The sequence below is a fragment of the Cheilinus undulatus genome, linkage group 1 (genome assembly GCF_018320785.1).
Source record: "Cheilinus undulatus linkage group 1, ASM1832078v1, whole genome shotgun sequence".
In the NCBI taxonomy this organism is placed as follows: domain Eukaryota; kingdom Metazoa; phylum Chordata; class Actinopteri; order Labriformes; family Labridae; genus Cheilinus; species Cheilinus undulatus.
In genome coordinates, this window is record NC_054865.1 from 50854601 (window position 1) to 50876070 (window position 21470).

At 40.5% G+C, this 21470-nt stretch overlaps 1 protein-coding gene across 1 annotated transcript; it reads right to left on the bottom strand.

Moving 5' to 3' along the window:
• Window positions 1–5587: 5587 nt before the first annotated feature.
• LOC121505493 (serine incorporator 4-like) lies at window positions 5588–20221 on the bottom strand. Its single transcript, XM_041780918.1, is given in 9 exon segments — window positions 5588–5795; window positions 6038–6191; window positions 6532–6644; window positions 6739–6859; window positions 15881–15976; window positions 16345–16365; window positions 16368–16555; window positions 19122–19279; window positions 20189–20221. Coding segments are annotated over 9 exon segments (1092 nt in total).
• Between the last annotated feature and the right edge of the window lie 1249 nt (window positions 20222–21470).

Genomic DNA, 21470 nt, shown 5'->3' on the forward strand with positions numbered 1-21470 from the left:
AGAATCTGTGGCAGCCATGATGGGTATGTGTTCTTAATCCAGATTCAGTCCTCTTTATTTACTTTCAGGATACCCATTTATTGTTTCAAAATAGAATTCGCCATGTAACAGTATCAACCTTGATTTAGAGTTGGATTTTTCTTTTGGTTCAACATTAGATGTAATAACAAAATATTGCCTCACAATGTATTTATCTATGAGAATAATTAAGCTCAAACTATAACACGCTAACTGTGTGTCAGTCACTTATTTAACTATTTTCAGTGTCTGTATTTGTGCTTTTATTTTTTATAGTGTGTAAAATATGGTCTGCTTTGTAATACTTTATTTTGAAAGAGATTATCAAATCCACAGTATTTTATTGTGTGGCACTGATTAGCTACAAATATACTGAAATATTATTGAATATAATTGTTAAAAGAACATTTTGCTGTCTATTCAGTAATGAGTTACCTTCTGTGCCTTTTGTTATGGATATGAAATGTCACATTTTATTCTCAAACCTCATCTAAGTGTGCCAAAATAAAGTCTTTGTACATTTGTGCATAAAGTCTATGGATGCTCATGATCCACTTGTCTTGTAATGATAAATGTTTACCCAGAGTGGTGGGTCAGACATGATTAAATCCACAAGTACACTGTTCAGACGCACTAGATTTGTTCATAATGGTGATTTTCTTCACACAAACCTGGTCACAATTCTCCCTGCTCATTAGGGAAACTTGGTGCACCTGGCATGGCTGCGCCCAGCTGAGAGCTGTTGGTGATCAGCACGGCTGGGAGGCTATATAGGGGGCAGGTTTTTGCTCAGTTCTGTTGGGTTGTGTGTGCAATGGAGTCAACAACAACAATTTAAAAAATGTTTAAGTGCCTGACCTGGGTTACACTGCTATGGAGCAGAATTTACTGCCTCATTTTTCATGATTTTGAAGCTTAATTTGATCAACTTACAGATGTTTTATATGACTGAAAACACCGTGAACTGTCATACAACAAACCTAGATACAGATTCCTTTTCACTTTACAGGGTCTTTAAGGTATAGTATATTTATATTTATGTAAAATAAACATATTCCAAAGGATTTTTTTGTCAGTGAAACACAACATCAGCAGAGTTTGTATGAAAACATGTATTTACAAAAAAGCTTCACATCTCTAACAAAGGAAACACTAGATTAGCCTGTAGATGATATAACTATTTATATTTAATCTGACTGAGCCAGTTTACTGCTCATCAACTGCTAGGAAGTCATCACAGACCCTCGGCTCAGTGTCCCTTCAGGACAGCATAGAAATCATTCCCACAATTTTAGGGGTGTCCAAACTACAGCCCAAGGGCCAAACGTGCCTTGTGCTCCATTTTCAACCAGCCCGCAGAAAATTCTTACAATAAAATGAAACATAAAGCTTAGAGTTGACAGTGTTGCACTTCTTAATTTCAACACTATGAGGGGCTGCTGTGATGATTCTGTAAACAAACATTTTGACTATAAAAAAACTGTTTAATTAATGATGAAACTGAGACAATAACAAATAATAAACATGCTGACAACCTAGAAACTATCTCAGTTTAGAATGCCAGTTACAAAAGGATTTCAGCAGCATGAATAGCACTTATTTTCTCCTGTCTACCTTGCTCTTGTTTTGTGTCTGAATGTGGAGATGAGCTCTCAGGGTGTCCCCTCTGCTGCACAGAGCACTGTTCTCAGTTAAGCGCTGCCATATAACTAAGATCAGCGGACCTCACGCAAGCCCTCGTCAGCTGACGGCCAACTGATTTGCTCTAAGCATGCCATTGGCTAATCACACTCATGCTGCCATATTAAAACTGCTCAAGCCTGGCCATGCTTTGATACTTCCTCTGCAAGCTGATCTTTCAACCCTCCTCCACCCCAGCTCCTCCTTTATTCTACCTCTGACTTCATCAGTGTCATTGTCTGTGTCTGGCTCATGGAAGGGCAGGGGGATGCCAGAACAGCCATACCGCTAACAGCAATAGTTGCAAATAACTGCAAATAATGAAAATACTTCTGTCAAGAAACACACAACACATTAACTGAACTAACTGTAATACACTAATTTTGCATGTTGGATCAAAGTGGCCCCTTCATCCTAATAAATTCCTGCATGTGGCCCCCAGTCAAAGTTTGGACACCACAGCCTTAAAGTCAACATGAACACAAGAGAATTAAAAGGGGCCATTTTTGACTCCCCCCAGCATCCTGCAGACACGACTACATCATCTGAAGGCATGAGACAGAACCTTAGAACCGTCTCTTCTGGACAGCCTTTTGCTTGTTTTTCTCTTAGCACTCTCGGTTTCAATTTTGAAAGCCTAAATTTCAAATAAAACATGCAAAACAAAATGTAAACAAGAATGAATCCCATGTAGACACAGAATGATGTTCTGCAAAGCAAAATTATGAGACATGCTGGTTTTAAAAGCACATTATATCAGTTTACAGTTTCAAGCTGATAGAAACATGGTCTTGTTTTCTCTCAAATGCAAAGAAAAAGAAAAGACATGTTTCTCTCATACTTTTCATAACTCTTAGCATGGACAGCAGCATCACGGCTCAGCATAAGAGGGTCTTCAGTAAAGGTCGTATACAATTTATCAGTATGTGAAATAAACTTTATGGACAAAAGTATCTGGCCACACCTGTTAATTATTGAATCCATGTGTTTGAATCAGACTCATTGCCACAGGTGTGTAAGATCAAGCACCAAGCAGTGTAGTCTATATTTGCAAACATTTGTGATACAGCATGGGTCATCCTGAAGAGCTCAGTGACTTCAAGTGTTGGACTGTGATGAATGCCATCTTTGCAATAAGAGGCTTTGGGAAATTTCATCCTTGCTGGATATTCATTCAACTGTAAGTGACATTATTAGAAAGTGGAAAGGTTTAAGAAGAACAGCGACTCTGCCAGGAAGCAGTAAACCATGTAAAATCCCAGAATGGAGTCGACTGCTGAGGCTCATGGTGTATAAAGGTCACAAACACTCTGTTGATTCCAGAGATGAAGAGTTCTGACCTTCCAGTGGTATTAATGTAAGCACAAAAACTGTATGGTAGGAGCTTCATGGAATGGGTTTTCATGGCTGAGCAGCTGCAAACAAGCCTCACATCACCAAGTCCAATGAAAAGTGTCAGATGGAGCGGTGTAAAGCACACTGACACTGGATTGTGAAGCAGAGAAAACATGTTCTGTGGAGTGACGAATCACGCTTCTCTGTTTGGCAGTGAGATGGGTGAGTCTGGGAATGGCAGATGCCAGGAGAACATTACCTGCCTGACTGAACTGTGCCAACTGTGAAGTTTGGTGGAGGAGGGATAATGGTCTGGGGCTGTTTTAGAGGGTTTTGGCTAGGCCTCTTATCTCCATTGAAGGCCAGTCTTAATGCTTCAGCATACATAGACATTTTGGCGATGCTTTGCTTCCAACTTTGTGGCAACAGTTTGAGGAAGGCCCTTGTGACCCAGCGCACAAAGCAAAGACTAATGAAGACATGGTTAGATGAGTTTGGTGTGTAGAACTTGACTGGCTCACAGAGTCCTGACCTCCACCACACCTTTGCACCTTTGGGATGAACTAGTAAAGAAATTGTAAGCCAGGCCTTCTCATCCAACATCAGTGCCTGACCTGATAAATGCTCTACAGAATGAATGGGCACAAATTCCAACAAAAACACTCCAAAATCTTGTGGAGAGCTTTCAAAGAAGAGTGGAGGCTGTTTCAACTGCAAAAGGGGGCCAACTTTATATTAAAGTAAAAGCCATTACAGTCCCTGTTGGTGTAATGGTCAGGCTGCTGAATACTTTTGTCCATATAGTCCATTTTCAGAACTGGGAACATGTCCACTAATCTGTTGTCATTAATTATTGGTGTCAAGGTTTCTTTTTATTTCTAAAAACATCAATTCAGAAAACACATCTGTCATCCTTGTCTGCATGTTCTTTAAACATCTGTCTCCTTTTTCAACATTTCTTCGAGATTTAAAACAAAACCAAATACTAGACCATCTCAAATTATATCATTAGGTTCATTTAAGCAGTGAAACTCCAATAAGGATTTCAACAAATATTCAAGGTTGTCAGACACAGACATTAATGGTTGTATTCTTTTCTTATCACCGTCTTAACCCTGTGGATAAATCCTTTTCATTAATTCTTTGAGCCTTGGAGTTTAAGAAGGTTTAAAGTAATGAGAACTTTTGTTGATTGTTAATAAAAATTATAAATTTACTGCTGTCTTACAGATTAATGGTTAAGGGAGTAAAAGTGTTCATTAACTGTGACTCTTTCTCAATATTCATACAAAGTTATTCAAAACAGCTGCATGTTGAGTCCCTTTGCATACTCATTAAATCATAAAATTGGTCCAGAATCTGCATAGAAAGTCTTTTAATACCATTTATAAAAGTCCCATCAAAAGTCAAAGATATTTTCGCTCCAGTTAAACACAACAAATATTTCTGTGTAACTGCCTTCCAGACGCTCTGTCACACCCTCTGTCACTGAGCATTTAATGACCAATAATTTCCAAATGCAGAGGAAACATACAGAAGAATTTGTGATTCTTGAAATGCTGAACACTTCAGCAAGAACAAGAACAGAAACAGGACCCACGGGCAAAAGGGACAACTTCTTTGGCTGCAAAGATTCAAGGAAATTTCAAAGCTTGTTGGTAGCAGCTTAAAAATAGTATTACATTTAACAGAGCAGCTGCTGTTCGTATTAGAAGATTCTTTATGGTCTTCAGTACCATCAAAATAACATGTTATTTCAGTTAACTAATGCTAAAAAGATAAACCTTGAAAAGCGGATGGATTTACCTACATGCATGGACATAAAGGCCTGGGGTTCTGGTTTAATTTCAGTCCTGTTAACTGCTGTAAATGTTGAATGTTACAACAGACATGATAGAAGAACAAGTCCTTGTAAATGTCTTGTTTTTCATTATGGCCAAGGTTCAAGTCTGATCCGTGGCTTCTTTCCTGTTTCTCTTTCCCACTCTCACATCCCTGTTCCCGACTCTGTCCCCTGTCCTGTTTCCAAGCAGAAAGATTTGTTCATGAACTGTCTGAGCAGAGCTCAGTTTCACAATGCTGCTTTTTTCCAGATAGAAAATGTTTGCCTCTGCAGCAACTTAGAAGCAAATATTAAACATTCTTCCTCTGCTAGATGATAAAAACCTAAACATTTCTATCAAATAATACTAAGAGTAAAAATGTATAAATGTACCCATTTTTACACCCACTTACTATAATTCCCACATCATAAAGAGAGAGTTCGCTCCTTCTGATCCCTTTGGCAATTCAGACTGTAAGTGTGTTTCGTCCAGGTCTGTGCATGTGGTTTATTTCCACACTGTTCATCCTGTGACATCAGGTCTTCTTGCAGGTCTTCATTTATTAACAGGGGACTCAGCTCTGGGTCCTCTGACTGGTCCTTCTCACAGCTCCACAAGCTCTGAGAATCATTCCTGAAAACCCCCTCCTGCAGGGGAAGGAGGCTCGGAGTCACCGGCCTCTTGCTCACATCGTGGCCTGTCTGCCTCCTGCCGGCTCCTCGCCGAGCATTTCAGATGCTGACGGAGACGTGGCGGGAGGATGCTGAGCGTCGTTTGATGTGTGAGCGTCGAGGTCTGGATTCAGTCTGACATCTGCACAGAGGACCCAGCAGGAGCCACAGGTAGAGGATGACGCAGGCCTAACAGGATGACATCTTCACCCAGAAGGTGGACCAGCTGCCTTGGGTGAACGTGGTCTCCAACACGACTGACTCGTAGCTGCAGGAAGAGCGTCACAAATTAACTCTATGATACTTTAGATCAGCCGATCTCAACTTAAAGCCCTTGTGCACTTATTTTTTAAAGGGTGAAGAAACGACACATTCCACAATCCTACGAGATTCCCATAATCCATTGCTAATGGTAGCTGCAACTGTCTTAGCTTTTTCCTTCAGACATCTGTGCTGTGCCCCTTCTTTAGCTCTGAAAACAGTGCTAAATATGAACAAGATTGAACTAACCTGAACCAGTTAGTAAGGGTCATCATGACGTAGAGCGAGGCCAGGAAGAAGACAAAATGAAAGAAGAAGTAGCTGTAAGCCACTCTCTGCGTCTCATTATGAATGACCTTCTGACAGCCTTTGTGCTCGTCATCAATCGCGAACTCCTCATCCACTGAAAGAGACACATTTATAAAGTCAGGATGCTTCATATAACGGCTGCAGCAAACATTTCAAACACTGTCAAACAAAACTGAGGAAATCAAGACAATAACAACAAAAGATGATGAGGAGAATGATTGCATTTATCAAACTGACAAACATCCATGACGATATCATGGACCTGAGACTGAATGAGCATTTATAAACCTGCAACAATGTTGGGATCAAAGCCAATATCACCATTTACTCTAAATACATTCTGATGAATTCATCCGTAGATACAAAACACTCTTTTTATGCAGCTCAAAAACATAAGGAAGTTAGATTAATTCATTATATTTTTAAGCACAGACCTTCCTCCTCCTCAGGGCAGCAGAAGCAGCAGGTCGCTTTCTGAAACTCATAACGGTAAACTTTGATCATCCAAAATGGACCAAACATCTCGGCCAGGTACGAAGCTTCATTACTGAGGAAATCAGAAACACATTGGTTAGTTCTCCTTTTAAGGGTGTAAAAGTGAAATCATATGAACATTTTCCATGATTAGGAAGTGTGCTCACCATGCAAAGAGCACACAGCAGTACATGATGACGGCCCCGATGATTGCCTTGGCGTTGCCTTCCTTCTGGATGCCTTCTTGGGTTAGGGGTTAGACGGTCATGTTCATGCCCTGATACACAACTGACAGAGAGAGGAACACGACATGTTCAGTGACAGCACACAAACACCCTGCTTTCGGGAAGCACAGCTTATTCTCTCACAACTGATGTATTCTTCTTCTTTATGTTATTATTCCTGCAAATAAACAGCTAATTTGAAGGTCTGAACATACCTAAATATTCACAAAAAATTCTAATGATTCAGTTATGGTAAAAGTTTAAGTATTTCAGTGGTTTGCACCACATGGGCCAAAATCACAAACATTATATAGTGGACTGAGAATGCTTTAGTAAAAAAACCTAAAAATCAAGCTACAAATGGTGTTTGCAAAGAAATGAATATTTCTCTCTGACTAACTGTTGTTACTTTGTTTGGAGCCGGTGGGATGGAGGAAAGGTGGCACACAAGGGTCAAGTGTTCAGTAAATTTTCCTTCTTTTTCCTCTGTTTCGTCTCCTGGTAAATTCTTTTGTTTCCTGTTAAAGGGGGTTCTCAGTCACTCTCTCCCTGATGGGACTCTTACTTATAGATGCAGCCTCTGGACAAGCTCTCAGGCGAACACACAGAACTCAGAGCTCATGCTCACACATGCATGAGCACGAGCTGTAATGCAGCAACACAAGCACAGAAATCAACCGAGCTCTGCAGGGCTGGGGATTCCTAAAGTTTTGTTTGTGCATTGTGCAGGAGAAGAGACCTAAGCTCAGTGAAAACACCGGCTAATTACAGGATGCAGATACAGAATACACTGACATACACTCAAGTCAAGAGCTGCCAAGGGAGAGAAAGTGTGTTGTGTTCTCAAGTTGGTTTTACCGTTGTTTATATAAAGGGACACAAAAATTGGCAAAGATACCAAGTGATTAAGTGATAACTTACAGACAGTTAACCAGCTGATGAATGAGTTACTAGCTGCTAACAAACCTACAACAAAAGCAGAATTCCAGGGTAAAACATGAGTAACTAACTGATGGCTCATGGGAAACAAATGAGGGATTTACATCTCAAAAAAACACCTGCAGCCTGCATCACACCCCAGCCAGAGTTCCTGCGTTACTGAATGATGGTGTTTTACCAACCCTCTTCAAATTTCCAAAGATAAACTAGAGATAAAAACATGATACAGTCACAACATTATGTTAGCTTTATGAAAACAATGAGTCAGCTGTCAGTTTAGTTTGATGTTGTTGTCTCTGTCGAAGCACGCAGACCCAAAGAGCTGATATGGAGATGACGATCTGCTGGTTTAGAAGAACACATTGCTGAATGTTGCATCGCAAAATAGGCAAAACACAAAGGCTTTCTGGAGGGAAACAGAACTTCAAAATTTTGCAATACAGCGTGCATTTTAGCAAACATTGTTTTTTTGGCCCATTTCTACCTTGCTATAGCCAAATTACTCAGAGAAACAGTACCCATCTGTAGCACTATATAGCCCAGTTTCCTTGCAGGTACGACCAACGAGTCTTAAAGGGGCAATGCTCACTGGAGTCACTGGAGGCTAATGCCACTGCTATTGCAAAAGTACCTCACCCAACTCAAAAAATACTGAAACCTCCATTCAACTTTTCCAATCTTGTGTACCTTTATTCTAAAGTGCTTCTAAATCACTCTTAATGAGCCATTCCTGCCAGAAACACGTGGGTTACTGTGTGGTTGCGTATTTGTTGTGGTGAGGTCATGAAGCAGAATAAGCCTTCCAGGGACAGACTCTGCAAACAGGAGCTAAGAAGACGGTAACAAGGATGGATTTCTTCAGCTAACACACACACACACACATAGAACACACACATTCCCCGTGGCAATGTAACCATGACAGGTGTGGCACCCGTGAATTAAAGCAGCTGAAAAAGGAAACTCAGCAACAGTAGGTGGAAATTAAATATTTCAGTCAGAGTAGTGTGTGGGGGTGGGGGCTCAGTCTGAAGTGAAAAGGTGTTTTTATAACACAGTCAGAGTGCATATTTTCTCAACAAGTCGATACAATGTCCTGCTCTGCCCCAGGACTCACACACCTACTGTACACTCACATACTGTACACTCACCCACACCCACAGCAGGCCTCTGTGGACATCTACAGGTTAAATACAAAGACAATCCTAAAACAGCCTTTAAGCTCTTAAAGTACCAGAGTGGGGCGTTGACAGAGCAGTACACCAAATATCTGCTTTGTAATGCAGAACAGTCATCTGTGAGGGGAATGAATTATTATGTAACAGTCTAATGACATTCTGTATCTGACATCACAGTGTCTGATAAAGCATTGGTTCTCAACCTGGGGCCCAGGAACTCCCAGGGGGTGCGCCAAAGATCTTAGGGGGGCATGAAGCTTTGTCGGCTCTGAGGCGACCAAAATTAGATTTGGAAATATTGACTAAAACCAGGTAATTAAATAATTTATACAAAGGTTTTTTGATAAGAAAAGCATGCACAGGCCTTTTTAGGGCTTTATCACTGAAACAATTCAAATCTATGTTGATTTTTGACAGCATTGTGCCACTTATTCTTCTTTCTTGGGGTACTATAGGGGGGCTCCAAGAAAAAATGGTAGGAAACACTGTGATAGAGGGACGTTACTCACTGGCTGTTAGAGATACTGTATATAAAATACTCTTGTTTACAAATTCCTTCCTGTTATCTGAGTCTACATCTTAAAACATGACTATCTCCTGTTGTGCAGTGGGTTGTATTAATAGGCAAGGCTAATATGGTACGTGAAAAGCTATAGAAAGAAAGAAGAAGTGGATCTCAGCCAGGCATTGGAAGGACTGGGACCCATTAAAGTCAAAATGACTGTGAAATTCACATTTTGTATACAGAAAGCTTAAATAGCATGAAACAACAATATTAGATATCTGAAAATTATTTTTGAAGTAAAAAAAAACATATTTGATCACAACATATAATTTACAGTTCAAGCACCGGGGAGCCAAGAGGCTGGGTCCTTACAACTCTGTTGTTTACATTGTATTCTAATGACTGTATTAGTCATCAGGATAACTGTTCTGAAATCAGAATCAGATGACAATGCTCTGATAGTAGGAGTGTAAATCACCAGTCTCATCATGATAACGATTTAACACGAGATAATACAAGATGGCACAACATAACACAATATGACAGAATACCATACAATATTATACGGGACGATACAACCAGATTAGATGAGACAACAAAATACAATATATGATACGAGATGAGACAATATGAGACAAGACGAATTGGAATTATGTAATATGGTACAATAAAGACCAGATGAGACGACAAAATGAAAATCAGATAAAAGAGGCAAGACAAAACGATTTCAGACAAGATGGCATAATAATATGATACCATACAAACCAAGACGAGATGAGACAATACGATACAATTCAAGACAAACAAGACAGCACAATACAATAAAACATGATACAAAATGAGAAAAGACAATACAACACAAGATAAGATGAGACAACACAATACATAACCATAAATGAATAAATACAAACACAAGACAAAATTACACATATGATACCAGGTGGGACAAGACGACAAAATATAATATGACATGGTACAACACCAGATGGTATGAGACAAGATCAGACAATACAAGACAAGTCGGCACAATAACAAGACTTTCTGGGATGCCTGTTGAAATACCGGACAGGGCAGAGGAGTAGCCCTGCCAACTCCCCAAAACGAGGTATCCACAGCACTATAGACAGAGCATTAACACGCCAGATATACTGTTTCATTCACTGCATGAATAAATTTCACATTAATCAGGGAAAGCTCCCATAGAGAGCATTTGGGAAGGTTGGGACTTTTCCAAACTTTCTCGGAAGGTGAAGAACGTTCTGTCTGTCACATTCATGACAGCCATCCAGAGCAACAAGACAAAGTGATGATCTGTGTGTGTGCTAGTCTTGAGCTGACATGCTACCGCTGCCGTAGATTGTAAATGGCAGAGCTTCTTGGTGAATAAAATTGATGCCAAGATCGGTCAGAGGAAGTACATGAACATCTTCTCTGCCAAGACAAGCTTTCGATGTAGCACTTTGCTCTTGTTTTTAAAATGAAATGTGGTCCTGTTCCAATTAAACTGGGTTTTCCTAAAGCTACATCCAAGCTAGCAGCTACCGCAGAGGCAGCCATTGGATTCACCAACAAATCCCCAACCGTAACAACCCCAAACCCATGCTGAAGCAGACCAGGAAAAGAGCGAAAACATCTTTTCCTTCATGAAAAGCTGTCAGTGTTGCTCTCTGCCCTTGTTTAAATGAAGGCACATGGTCCAGTTCTGACAAAACTGTCACTCTGGCTAAGTCTGAGCTAATCATTTCACTAGCAGCCACTGTACACAAACACTCACTCAACTAACCCTTTCCCCTCTAACAATCATATGCTGGTGCCGAAGCAGTTTGGCAGAAGAGTGAAAACATCTTTCATATCATTAAAAGCTTTTAGTTTTGTTTTTATTCTTTATGTCATATAGGAATGTGGTCCAGTTCTAGTAAAACTGACTCTATGATAAAGCTACATCCAAGGAAATCAACCCAGTGGAGGCAGCCATTACAATCAGCTTTGAGTACAACTAAACCCCGTGCATAGCACAACTCTGCTCTGTATGGGTCTGCAAGTATAGTCAGTCAGTCTCATACAGACTCAAGTGTGGGGCTGACCTTGGTAGTCAGCCGAAATTCCAAAAAAGTGACAAGATTAAATGAGGTATCAGAAATAATATAATACGATATGATACAAGATGGGATAAGACTGTCACTTATTTTATATCACATATTTTCAATTAACTGACATTACCTTGTTGAAGGCAGTTCTTACTTTGACAGGGTTTTTTTTGTTCTTTTGGGGGGGGGGTCAAAAAAGTCAGATTATACTGACCAAAATTGATTTATAAAATTGACAAAAGGGGGTGAATACTTTTTATAGACACTGTACATGCATCTTATCTTATTTTAGAGACATTTCCTGTTCTTGCAGATGATGTAAACTGGCCAACGCCACCAATTCAGACCAATTAAAGTGTCTACATGGATAATAAAAGTAATCCAGTAAATGTTCTTAAAAGCACCGCTCATTTTTGCACTTGTTGTTTTCTCCTTGGACCTCTCGTGAAATCTGACCCTTCTGTGGATGTATAAAACAGACCAATAAATCTTTCCCAGCAGATGTGAGGAATATTGTACTTTAACAGTTCATCCACTGAGAGATCATGATGACGCTGCCAGGTTTGTGTTCCTGTGTTATTATGTTGTCAATGGATCCATGAGGAATGTGAAACAAATATCCTTCAGTCTGCCCTCACCACAGGCCACCAGCTCAGCAGGCAGCATGTCAGAGCACATCTCATCCTAGATTATCTGTGTGCGTGCCATTAAGATGTAAACCCAGGATAAGACGGGGGGCCTCTGACAAGCCGCTGTGCTAATGTCTCAGTCATGTGGAGGCTCTTTGTCTTACCTGGAGCCAACAGGTGAGTCATTTTGTGGAAATTAACGGCCAATTATGGAGGATTTTTCTGTATGAGTGTGTATGTTGGAGCGTGTGTGGGCTCTTCAGTGTTAAGTCATAGAAGGAGAGGACGGTGGGATATCAGATGATGCTGATACCTGGAGGTGAAAATAATCGAGACGCTCAGAGCTTTCACACTTTCAGAAGTAAAACTAGAGCTACTATATGTGGTTAAAAGCCTCTGGTGTTCTGCTTTGTGCCTCTATCTTTTACGTTTGTCTAGAGTAGGGATCAGTTACTTTTATACAAGGGCCAGCTTTTGTCTTGGTACACGCTGTGAGAGCCAGACTTTCACATAAACTACAATTAAATTAATATTTTGATCTAGTTAACATATAAATAATTTTTAGCATTTAGCAGTGAGATCAGTCCCAGTTGCCTCGAGATATTTTGGTGCCATATTTCTGGGGCTGATGTCCATCACTGGGTTTGATGGAAATTTGCTGTGTCATGACTGGTAAAACAAAGATAAACTAAAGAGTTGAGGCAGACAATGGCAGCTAAAATCATGACTATCAGTGAGTATGTTTATCATGGATAATATTCACCAAACATGGCTGACAGTGGATTTTTGTAAAACCTCTTCCTTCCAGCTCAGCTCCCTCTTCACCTCGACGGTCTGTCACAACGCCTGCATAACTGCTGATACTCCCTTAACCTGTCCGTTGATCTCACCTCCCTTTCACCCCCACTCATGAATAAGGCCCTCAGATACTTGTAGGTCATTTCCATCAAGCAGTCCAGTTCTGTTTCATATGTCACCAAACAGTTTGCATTTCCATGATCAAAACTTAGAAAGGGTCCAAACAACTGACCCATACTGTCCCCACTTTTCTGGCACCCTTTTGTAGGGGTGCCAAGCATACCTATCTGTCCCAAAAGGATGGAGCTAAACACACAATAGAGGATTTGCATGACATTTCAGCGCTTGGCACAACTGGACTGGTCAGGTCAGGTCATGTTTAGGAGCTTATGCCGGTTCAGCACTTTGCTGCATCAACATAGGTTTTACCCCCTAACAGCCATCATCCAGGCCTGCATCAGGCCTATGACCCATCTCTCCAGGTATCCTCCCAGCTGTTCCCTCCATGACACAGAGTCGCCCCCGGCAATTGGACCAGCCCACCAGGTCCTGGGCATCCAGTTGGCAGTTAGCTAGATCAGGCCAAGGAAAGCACGTCAGGTGCCCATAAAAGCGACGCCGCCATCCCTGTATCCAGCAGCTGACTCTTCCCATCCCCACGAGCACCACTGAGCACGTCTGCCTTAGATACCCTTGATAAAACAAAGGAGTCCATCCTGCACCTCTGGCCAGTCAACATCCAGGACTAACAAGAGTATAGTAAGACTGGGAGGACCAAGGACTGACTGCTCCCCAGAGCTGCAAAACACAGCTGTCTGCTCTATAAGGAGTGGGTGAAAACAGGAGAAAAACAGACTATCAGCTTATATAAGGGATATTTAGACTTGACAGAGATCTATAATGTTTCCTGGGCTGTGGATTTTCATATGTGACTACAAATCGGATTTTCTGAAATGTATGTGGACCTGATTTCAAGTACAAAGTAGGCCGTTCTTTTCTGGGATATACAGTGATTTAGATGAACAGTCTGTGAGAGAAGCCATCAGAGATGTACGGTCCGCAGCCAGACCCCTCTCACAAAAGCAGCTGTGTTAATTAGTAGGGATGCACGATACTATCGGCCAGATATCGGTATCGGCAGATATCAACATTTTTGCCGATATTTTGGTTGTGCATATTAGCATATATCAACTGTAAAATTAATGAATTAGTGGAGTTTTAGGCTGGACCAACGATCTATGTAAGTTGAGATCTTTTTCTTTATTCATTCTCATTTTTTATACTTTAAAGTGTGTCTTAAGAAAAAAAAAGTTTGTTTTTTTCATCCTCAAACCTAAAATTGTGTTCAAAGGACTGAATTTTTAGTTATCTTAAACATATTTAAATATCTGTATTGGTATCGATACTGATATCCGTATTAGCTAAAATAAAGCTGTAAATATCAGCATATGAGATATTGGCAAAAATCCAATTGTGCATCACTATTAATCAGACATTGTGGGACTATATTTACAGCTATAAAACATAAGCCATTTCCACGAGAGTCCTATCACCTTGGGCTTAAATTTACTGTGTGGTTTGCTGAATTTTTAATTTTCCATTGAGGTAAGAGGAAGGGGAATGGAGTGGTGTTTAGATTATATTCATCACTAACTTAATGCTTGTTTTAGCTATTGTAATAACCCAGCTTCATTTTGTGTCTTTTGAACACTCCATTACAGCTCCAAACATTTCTATAATCATATCAGCTAAGGATCTGGACTGATTGTGGTGAACATAATCAAGGTGTAGTTATTAAAATCAAGGCACTTGCTTGCTGCTTACTCCCTACTGATTTCTGCCACCAGTCTGAGCTTTCTGCCACTCAGCGGCTAGACCTGCAGAGATTCTCACTGACTGTTAAGTCACATGCATAGCCTCTACAGTCCACCCATCCAGTGAGGGTACATGTGTCTGTGGAAACAGGGGTTCCCCATACCAAACCATACTGAATTTGTCTCCGTGTGGACGGGGCCTTAGTCAAATTGGACCAACTGGTGGAAAACTCCTTCATTTAAGATGGACTTGTCCTCCACCTGGAGGGAGCAATCTACCATTTTCTGGCAGAGAGCCATTTAGAGGTGCTGACTCTCATCCCCAACGCTTCGCACTTTGCTGCAAACTTTCCCAGGACCTGATGGAGGTCCACACCTGAGGGAGCCAACAAAACCACATCTGCAAACAGCAGAGATGAAACTCTGGAATGCCTAAACCAGAAACCCTTCTCCTCTGTGCCTTGAAATCCTGTCCATGAAAATCACTCTGCTGTATCTGTGTCTTTAATCTTTCATTGCATCCATATTTGTAGAAAAAAACAACAACAAATAAATCAAATATGAAACAAAAGTTTGTCAAATCTCTGGGTATTTTTTTAAATATTTATTTTTGGGTATTTTAAGCCTTTATTGATAGAGGAGGACAGTAGACAGAACCAGAAACAGGGAAGAGAGAGGTGGGGAGAGACATGCAGGAAGGTGCCACAGGCCAGATTCAAAACCGTGCCAATCACACACATGGGACCACCAAACCACAAGGCCAGCTGCACCCCATCTCTGGTATTTTAAACTGTTTCAAATGAAAGGAAGCCCAGTAACAAGAGGTTGAGGCTAGACAAAGGGTCACTTGGAGGATTTTCTTACTGATAATAAAACTTGTGTTGTCCAGGACACATTAAAATCAGAACCACTGCATTAGGCATTTTTGCACTGACATGATTGCAGGTTTTTATTCCTGCACCATGTGTTTCTCCTTTAATCATTATGTTAAATTCAACCTTGTAAATCTCCCTAAAGCCCTAGAGTATCCATGCTGGACATTTGTGTGTCAGTTAACACTGGACAGAGGTCGGCGTGTGAGTGGAGCTGCTCGGATCTGTTTCTGTGTTTCTGCTCTTTGTTTGGTTAGTTCGCTTACTTTGCTCTTGCGGGCGGCTGGACAGCGCAGAGAAAGTAAGGTACATGACGTAACAGCTGATGATGGAGGCTTGAAGGAGTCCTGATCGAGGCTGTTCTGCAGAGAGAGAGAGAGAGACAGGGAGTCAGTGGAAAAATATACTTCATTCAACCTAATCTTAAATGCTTGACTACTTCAAAATTAAACCACCAGAGTGACCAGAATGTACATTTGAATCGCCAACACCTAGGGCATTAAACATTTAAATAAATAAATGCATTGAGAGCAGCTGTATTTTCAATCATAAAACCCAACATGTGCAGACAAAGCTGCTCTCTAGTCCATAAGAAACAGATATTATTAGCTTACATCTAATTATTATTATCTGCAGCATAACCGGTTTCAGCAGGAGGAAGAGATGCTCTAAGTGTTATTTCTCTGCCGTGAGTCGATGACAGATGCACGAGTATGTTTCATCAACTCACTCTGCTTGACGCACGGCGTGCAGCTATGAAGGACATGAGGCCGCAGAGCCCCAGGTTGATCCACAGCAGGGCCTTGTTGAGTTGGCAGGCGATGGGGTGCGTGTAGTACTTGTACATGAAAGTGAAGGCCATGGTGGTGATTGTGTAGAAGAAGAGCGTGGCACATGTCACCGCCAGATACCAACGCTTGTTCTCTGCTGCTCCAGTCAACCTGAGAGCAAAAAGAAAAGGACAGAAGGCAGAGCTTCAACCTTAAACCCATCCTGCGTAGACTCACTCTGCAGTTTCCATCCATCAGAGCCAAGTGTTCATGAAAGGGTTAAGTCAATTGAGGGAGTCTGCAGATTTCTTCTCATTTTCTCATATTTTCCTCATTTTCTCAGAAAGTACTCCACTTGGTGAAGAAAAAAACGAGGTGCAAATATACCCTCTTACTGCTTCATTGCAAACTAAGAATCCATGTACAAGACAGAAATAAAAACAGAGCAATCAAAAGAAAAAAAATTCAAGCCAATTCAGCCGGACTCAATGACAGCTAAGCTCCCCAATAACAACATGTAATTGAAGGAAATAGGTAGGGATGGACAACGTTTTTTTAATATTTGAACAGTCATCAACTTTTTTGGACATTTTAATCCTTTATGTGACAATCATTTCAATTAAAAAAATATTTTTTCTATTTATTTTACTGGTCCTTGTTTGTAATGCAGCACTACTGCCAGACAGTGGCAGTTGTACATTGGAAAAATGTTTGCTTACTCTTATTGAATAGCAAAAGAAGCAGGAAGCAGCAGTGACTGGGGGCAGAATTGGGGTCCGTTCAAATAGTCCATTTTGCTTAGAAAGGTCCTAACTGAGTGAAACAAAGCATTTTAGTGTGGGCCATGATAAAGGCTGTTCGAATTCTTCAACTGAAAAGGAAAGGAGCTTCATTATTTCCTTTATTATCTCCTTTAGCCTAGGAAACACTGGACCATCCTTTACCAAAGGAGAGATGAAAAGATGACCCACAGTTTTTGCGTTAACTTCATTTAAAGTGACGGGCCTGTTGACTGCTCATCAGAACAAGCGACTGACTGTAACTTTACTAGCCCTGATTTAAACAGTAAAATCCACTGTCAAATAATAGATGTGGTAAACAGAAGGCATTAGGGATGAGCAGAGGAATATGACAGACATGAAGATTATATCATTCAACTTATGATAGAAAATTCATCTTCTTTCATTTCCATTTTATTCAAATAATACCAATCAGTCACTACTTTAAACTGTATTTGTTTTGCTATTTTGAAATATTAAAGTAAATGTGAGAAATGTTTGTAAATCACAAAGCATATGCCATATTGTGAATATTATATCTATCATCATAATTATGCAGGGAAGATGCAGTTATAGAGCTTTTCACATGACGAGTTGAAAGAAAGACGAAACCAGAGTAGACTAATAAAATTAACAGAGACAAGAGAATTAAAGAAAAAATGGACAGGTAGGGAATAAAACAAAACAATCTAATACTGTGAAATAAAAGGACTTGGACATTATTCATCTAGTCGTATTGACTTAGCAGAAAGTTCAGGTTAAGAGAAAAGTTTCTGCTGTTCTAGATGTTCACAGTCACAGTTCCTCTTCCTGAAGAGACTTTATAGGAAATAAAAATCTTAATGAACTCATATTTATCACCGAGGTTTTCATGTTTCATTCACTGCTCATGACAACACAGAGAACGCACCTAGGTGTGAATTATGTAGTCCATCAACGATGAAATATAGTTTTTACACAAAAAACATACGTCACGTCTGTAACATCTGCTGAGGGAAAGTGCAGTCAGATTCCTTAATCACCACAGTTCTCCTTTCCTATCCTCTTACTCCCACCTTTCCTCGACCCTGTGATGTTTTTTGTGGGGGTTAAGGAAAAGTGAATTAGAGCTTAGGAGGTAATTTTTTGGACTTTTCAAACGGACCCCTAGGGTCCCTTTGAGAGCACAATGGTGTTGTATACCCTCAACAAGGCCCATCCTACCCTCCAACTGCCTCCCAGTCAGGGGAAGTCATGAGCTTAATCTCTCATCCAATCACCAGACACAATCATATACAGTAGAGCGAGCAAGCTTACCGCTTCAGCAGACAACTATGCTAGCTTGCTAACTAGCTTCTATATTTGACATAAGTTTGTTAAAGTTAGCTACCTTAGGTCTTATCTGAACAATGCCACAGAATAAAACAAACAAGTAAACCCAAGTAAAATAATGTAACCATACAAAATAAAACCAGGAAGTTTAGAAATGCTTTGTTTAAATTTGGTGCACTTGTGAAATACTTTTCTTTTTAAAAACGACAATTTCACGGGGAGCAGGTGGCCTAGTGGTCAAGGGCGTTCCCCATGTGTGCGGGCGTCCCGGGCTCAGGTCCGGCCTGGAGCCCTTTGCCGCATATAAAAAAAAAAAAGACAATTTCACAGTGGGCTAATAATTCTGTCCTCATCTGTTTCAAACTCTTTCTGTTCTGGTTTCACTTAAACCTGGTAGTAAAGGGGTTTTCTTTAAGTCTATGCTACAGATAAAGAAAATGTGTAAAAAGATTAAGTTTCAACCTGTATCCTTCCGTTTTATTTTATTTGTAATGTGTATATACTGTTTATTGAATTTTAAATGCTGCTTACAGATATATTTTTTTGATATCAAACATATTTCCCATGCATTCAGTCTCAGGACTGATACCTTCAAGCATCAGTAGACCTAGATATAATACTGGATGTTTCTGGACCCTGTGACTCACCAGTTCTTGTTCCAGGTGTGTGCAAAAGCTTTGATAAGGATGAGTTGGATGAGGATGAAGGCAAATCCTCCCACCACACCAACATAATGCCAAGCTGAGAGAGAGAGAGGAAGAAGAAGAGTTTGATTTATATCAGGGAAATTAGAGAAGATCGTGAGCTGTAAATCATATCAGAGCTCTGATATCAGACGAGTATCATTAACAGATTTATTGTTCCAAAACAAAGAGACATCTCTACTCAGAGATTTATGATCCAATAACTCACAGACATGAGGCCAGAGCCATTTCAGGATCTCTGCTGCCCTCTGGCAGGTTACAGGCGGAAGTACAATCACAGCTTTAGTCCTGTTCCCAGCATGTCTTCACTTTCAGATCAATATGGAAGTCAATTATCCTTGCAAAGCAGATGAATACGGATGGATATATGGATATGGATGGATTTTCTTGTTTCCCACTGGCGAATCCATCTTGCAAAGCTCCCATGTGAACCGTTTGGGCCCGGCTGGAAAGTGACAGGACCAATCAGCGATGAGGGGCAGTACATTCAGGCGAAGCAGAGTCATGACGTAAACAAGCAGCAGCAAGAGCAGGTGCAGTTATGGAGGAAGAGATTAACGTGGATGCTGCTACAGTGCCAGTTTTATCAGAACTTGTCAACATTTCTTCTTAAAAGAAGAACAAAGAACAGCAGTGAGTTGTTTTCTTTTCAAAAACGACAAAAGTCGAGTACTTACATGTCTACAGACACCATGTTTCGCGTTATTCCCCCTAACTGCACACCTCAGCTTGATAGTGGCTACTTCACGTGTTTTGTTGCTCTGATTGTCCCGTAGAGATGTGATAGAATGTTCATCTAATCACACTCCGAGTTTTTTTCAAAGCCTCTGCCTTTTCTCAAACGTTTCCTATAGAAGCTTTCACTGCTGCAGAGATGGTTGTCCTTCTGGAACTTGTTACATCTCCACACAGGATCTCTGGAGCTCAGTCAGAGTGACCACCTCTCTTTCTAAGGCCCCTCTCCCCATCTGTGTGTATGGGACAGTAAAGAGATCCAATTCAGTCTTTACGCATCCTTCTGACTGGTTGTGGATAAGCGTCATGATGCGTGTAGGTCTTAGAATATGTCTTTCAACACCCTCGCTTTGGCTGTGGTGCGAGATCTGACTCCGGCTGCGTTTCTCTTCCATTTGACACCTTTAGTGGAGGTCACCGATGTTTTACGCCTTCAGTGCAATGGCTGCTGTGATGCGCAGCTGAAAGAGGAGGAGGGGGGGGGGCTCTTCATAGCTCTCCGGGTATAAATATTTTTGCCCTGTCATTCCTGTTTCCCGGATAGAGGATTTTTTGTGATATTTGAAACTACGTCTCCAACTATGCCTGATGCAGATGTTTTTAAATGAGGTTTGACTATGCTGAACCCTTTTTTAAATAGTGGTAAAGCCATCCTAAATAGATTACGAAAAATACCCCCTAAACCTGATCCATACTGTGTGGGGGACCCAACGAACCCCGGTAATTCACCCCCAGCTTGATTCATGTAGTATGACACATATCTAGCGTCTTCCCGCATGTAAAGACTACGAGCCATTGTTTTCATAAATTTTGGGGGTTTTAATAATGCTGCCTCACCGGTCTGAAGTGTAATTTGACGATCACTTTTCTGTATTGAAAATGTATACATTTTGCCTGGTCGTCCCTGATAGAAATTTCCACGTCATCAATAACTGCTTTAGAGAGCGATGCGTAATGTGGCTTGTCATACGATAAAATGGGCATTCGACGTGTCTCGTCACAAACATTTATACATCGAAGAAGCGGCACGTATGGCAAGCCGTTTTAACATTAAAAAGTTAAGTTTGACTATCCGGAATTCAGATTGTAGAGATCTGTAATTCAATTTCACCTATTCAAAAAGAACATTTCGGATATCCAAAAATACATTCGGCCTATCCAAAATTGTCATTTAAGATATCTACAATGTGTCGGCTTTCCTCCTCCATCTCCACTTTGTCTCCTCCAGTTTGTATTGTGCATCTCTAGTGTCCATGTCGTGTTAAACAGCTGATGCATCAAACGTCACAGAATCTGTGGCAGCCATGATGTGTATGTGTTCTTAATCCAGATTCAGTCCTCTTTATTTACTTTCAGGATACCCATTTATTGTTTCAAAATAGAATTCGCCATGTAACAGTATCAACCTTGATTTAGAGTTGGATTTTTCTTTTGGTTCAACATTAGATGTAATAACAAAATATTGCCTCACAATGTATTTATCTATGAGAATAATTAAGCTCAAACTATAACACGCTAACTGTGTGTCAGTCACTTATTTAACTATTTTCAGTGTCT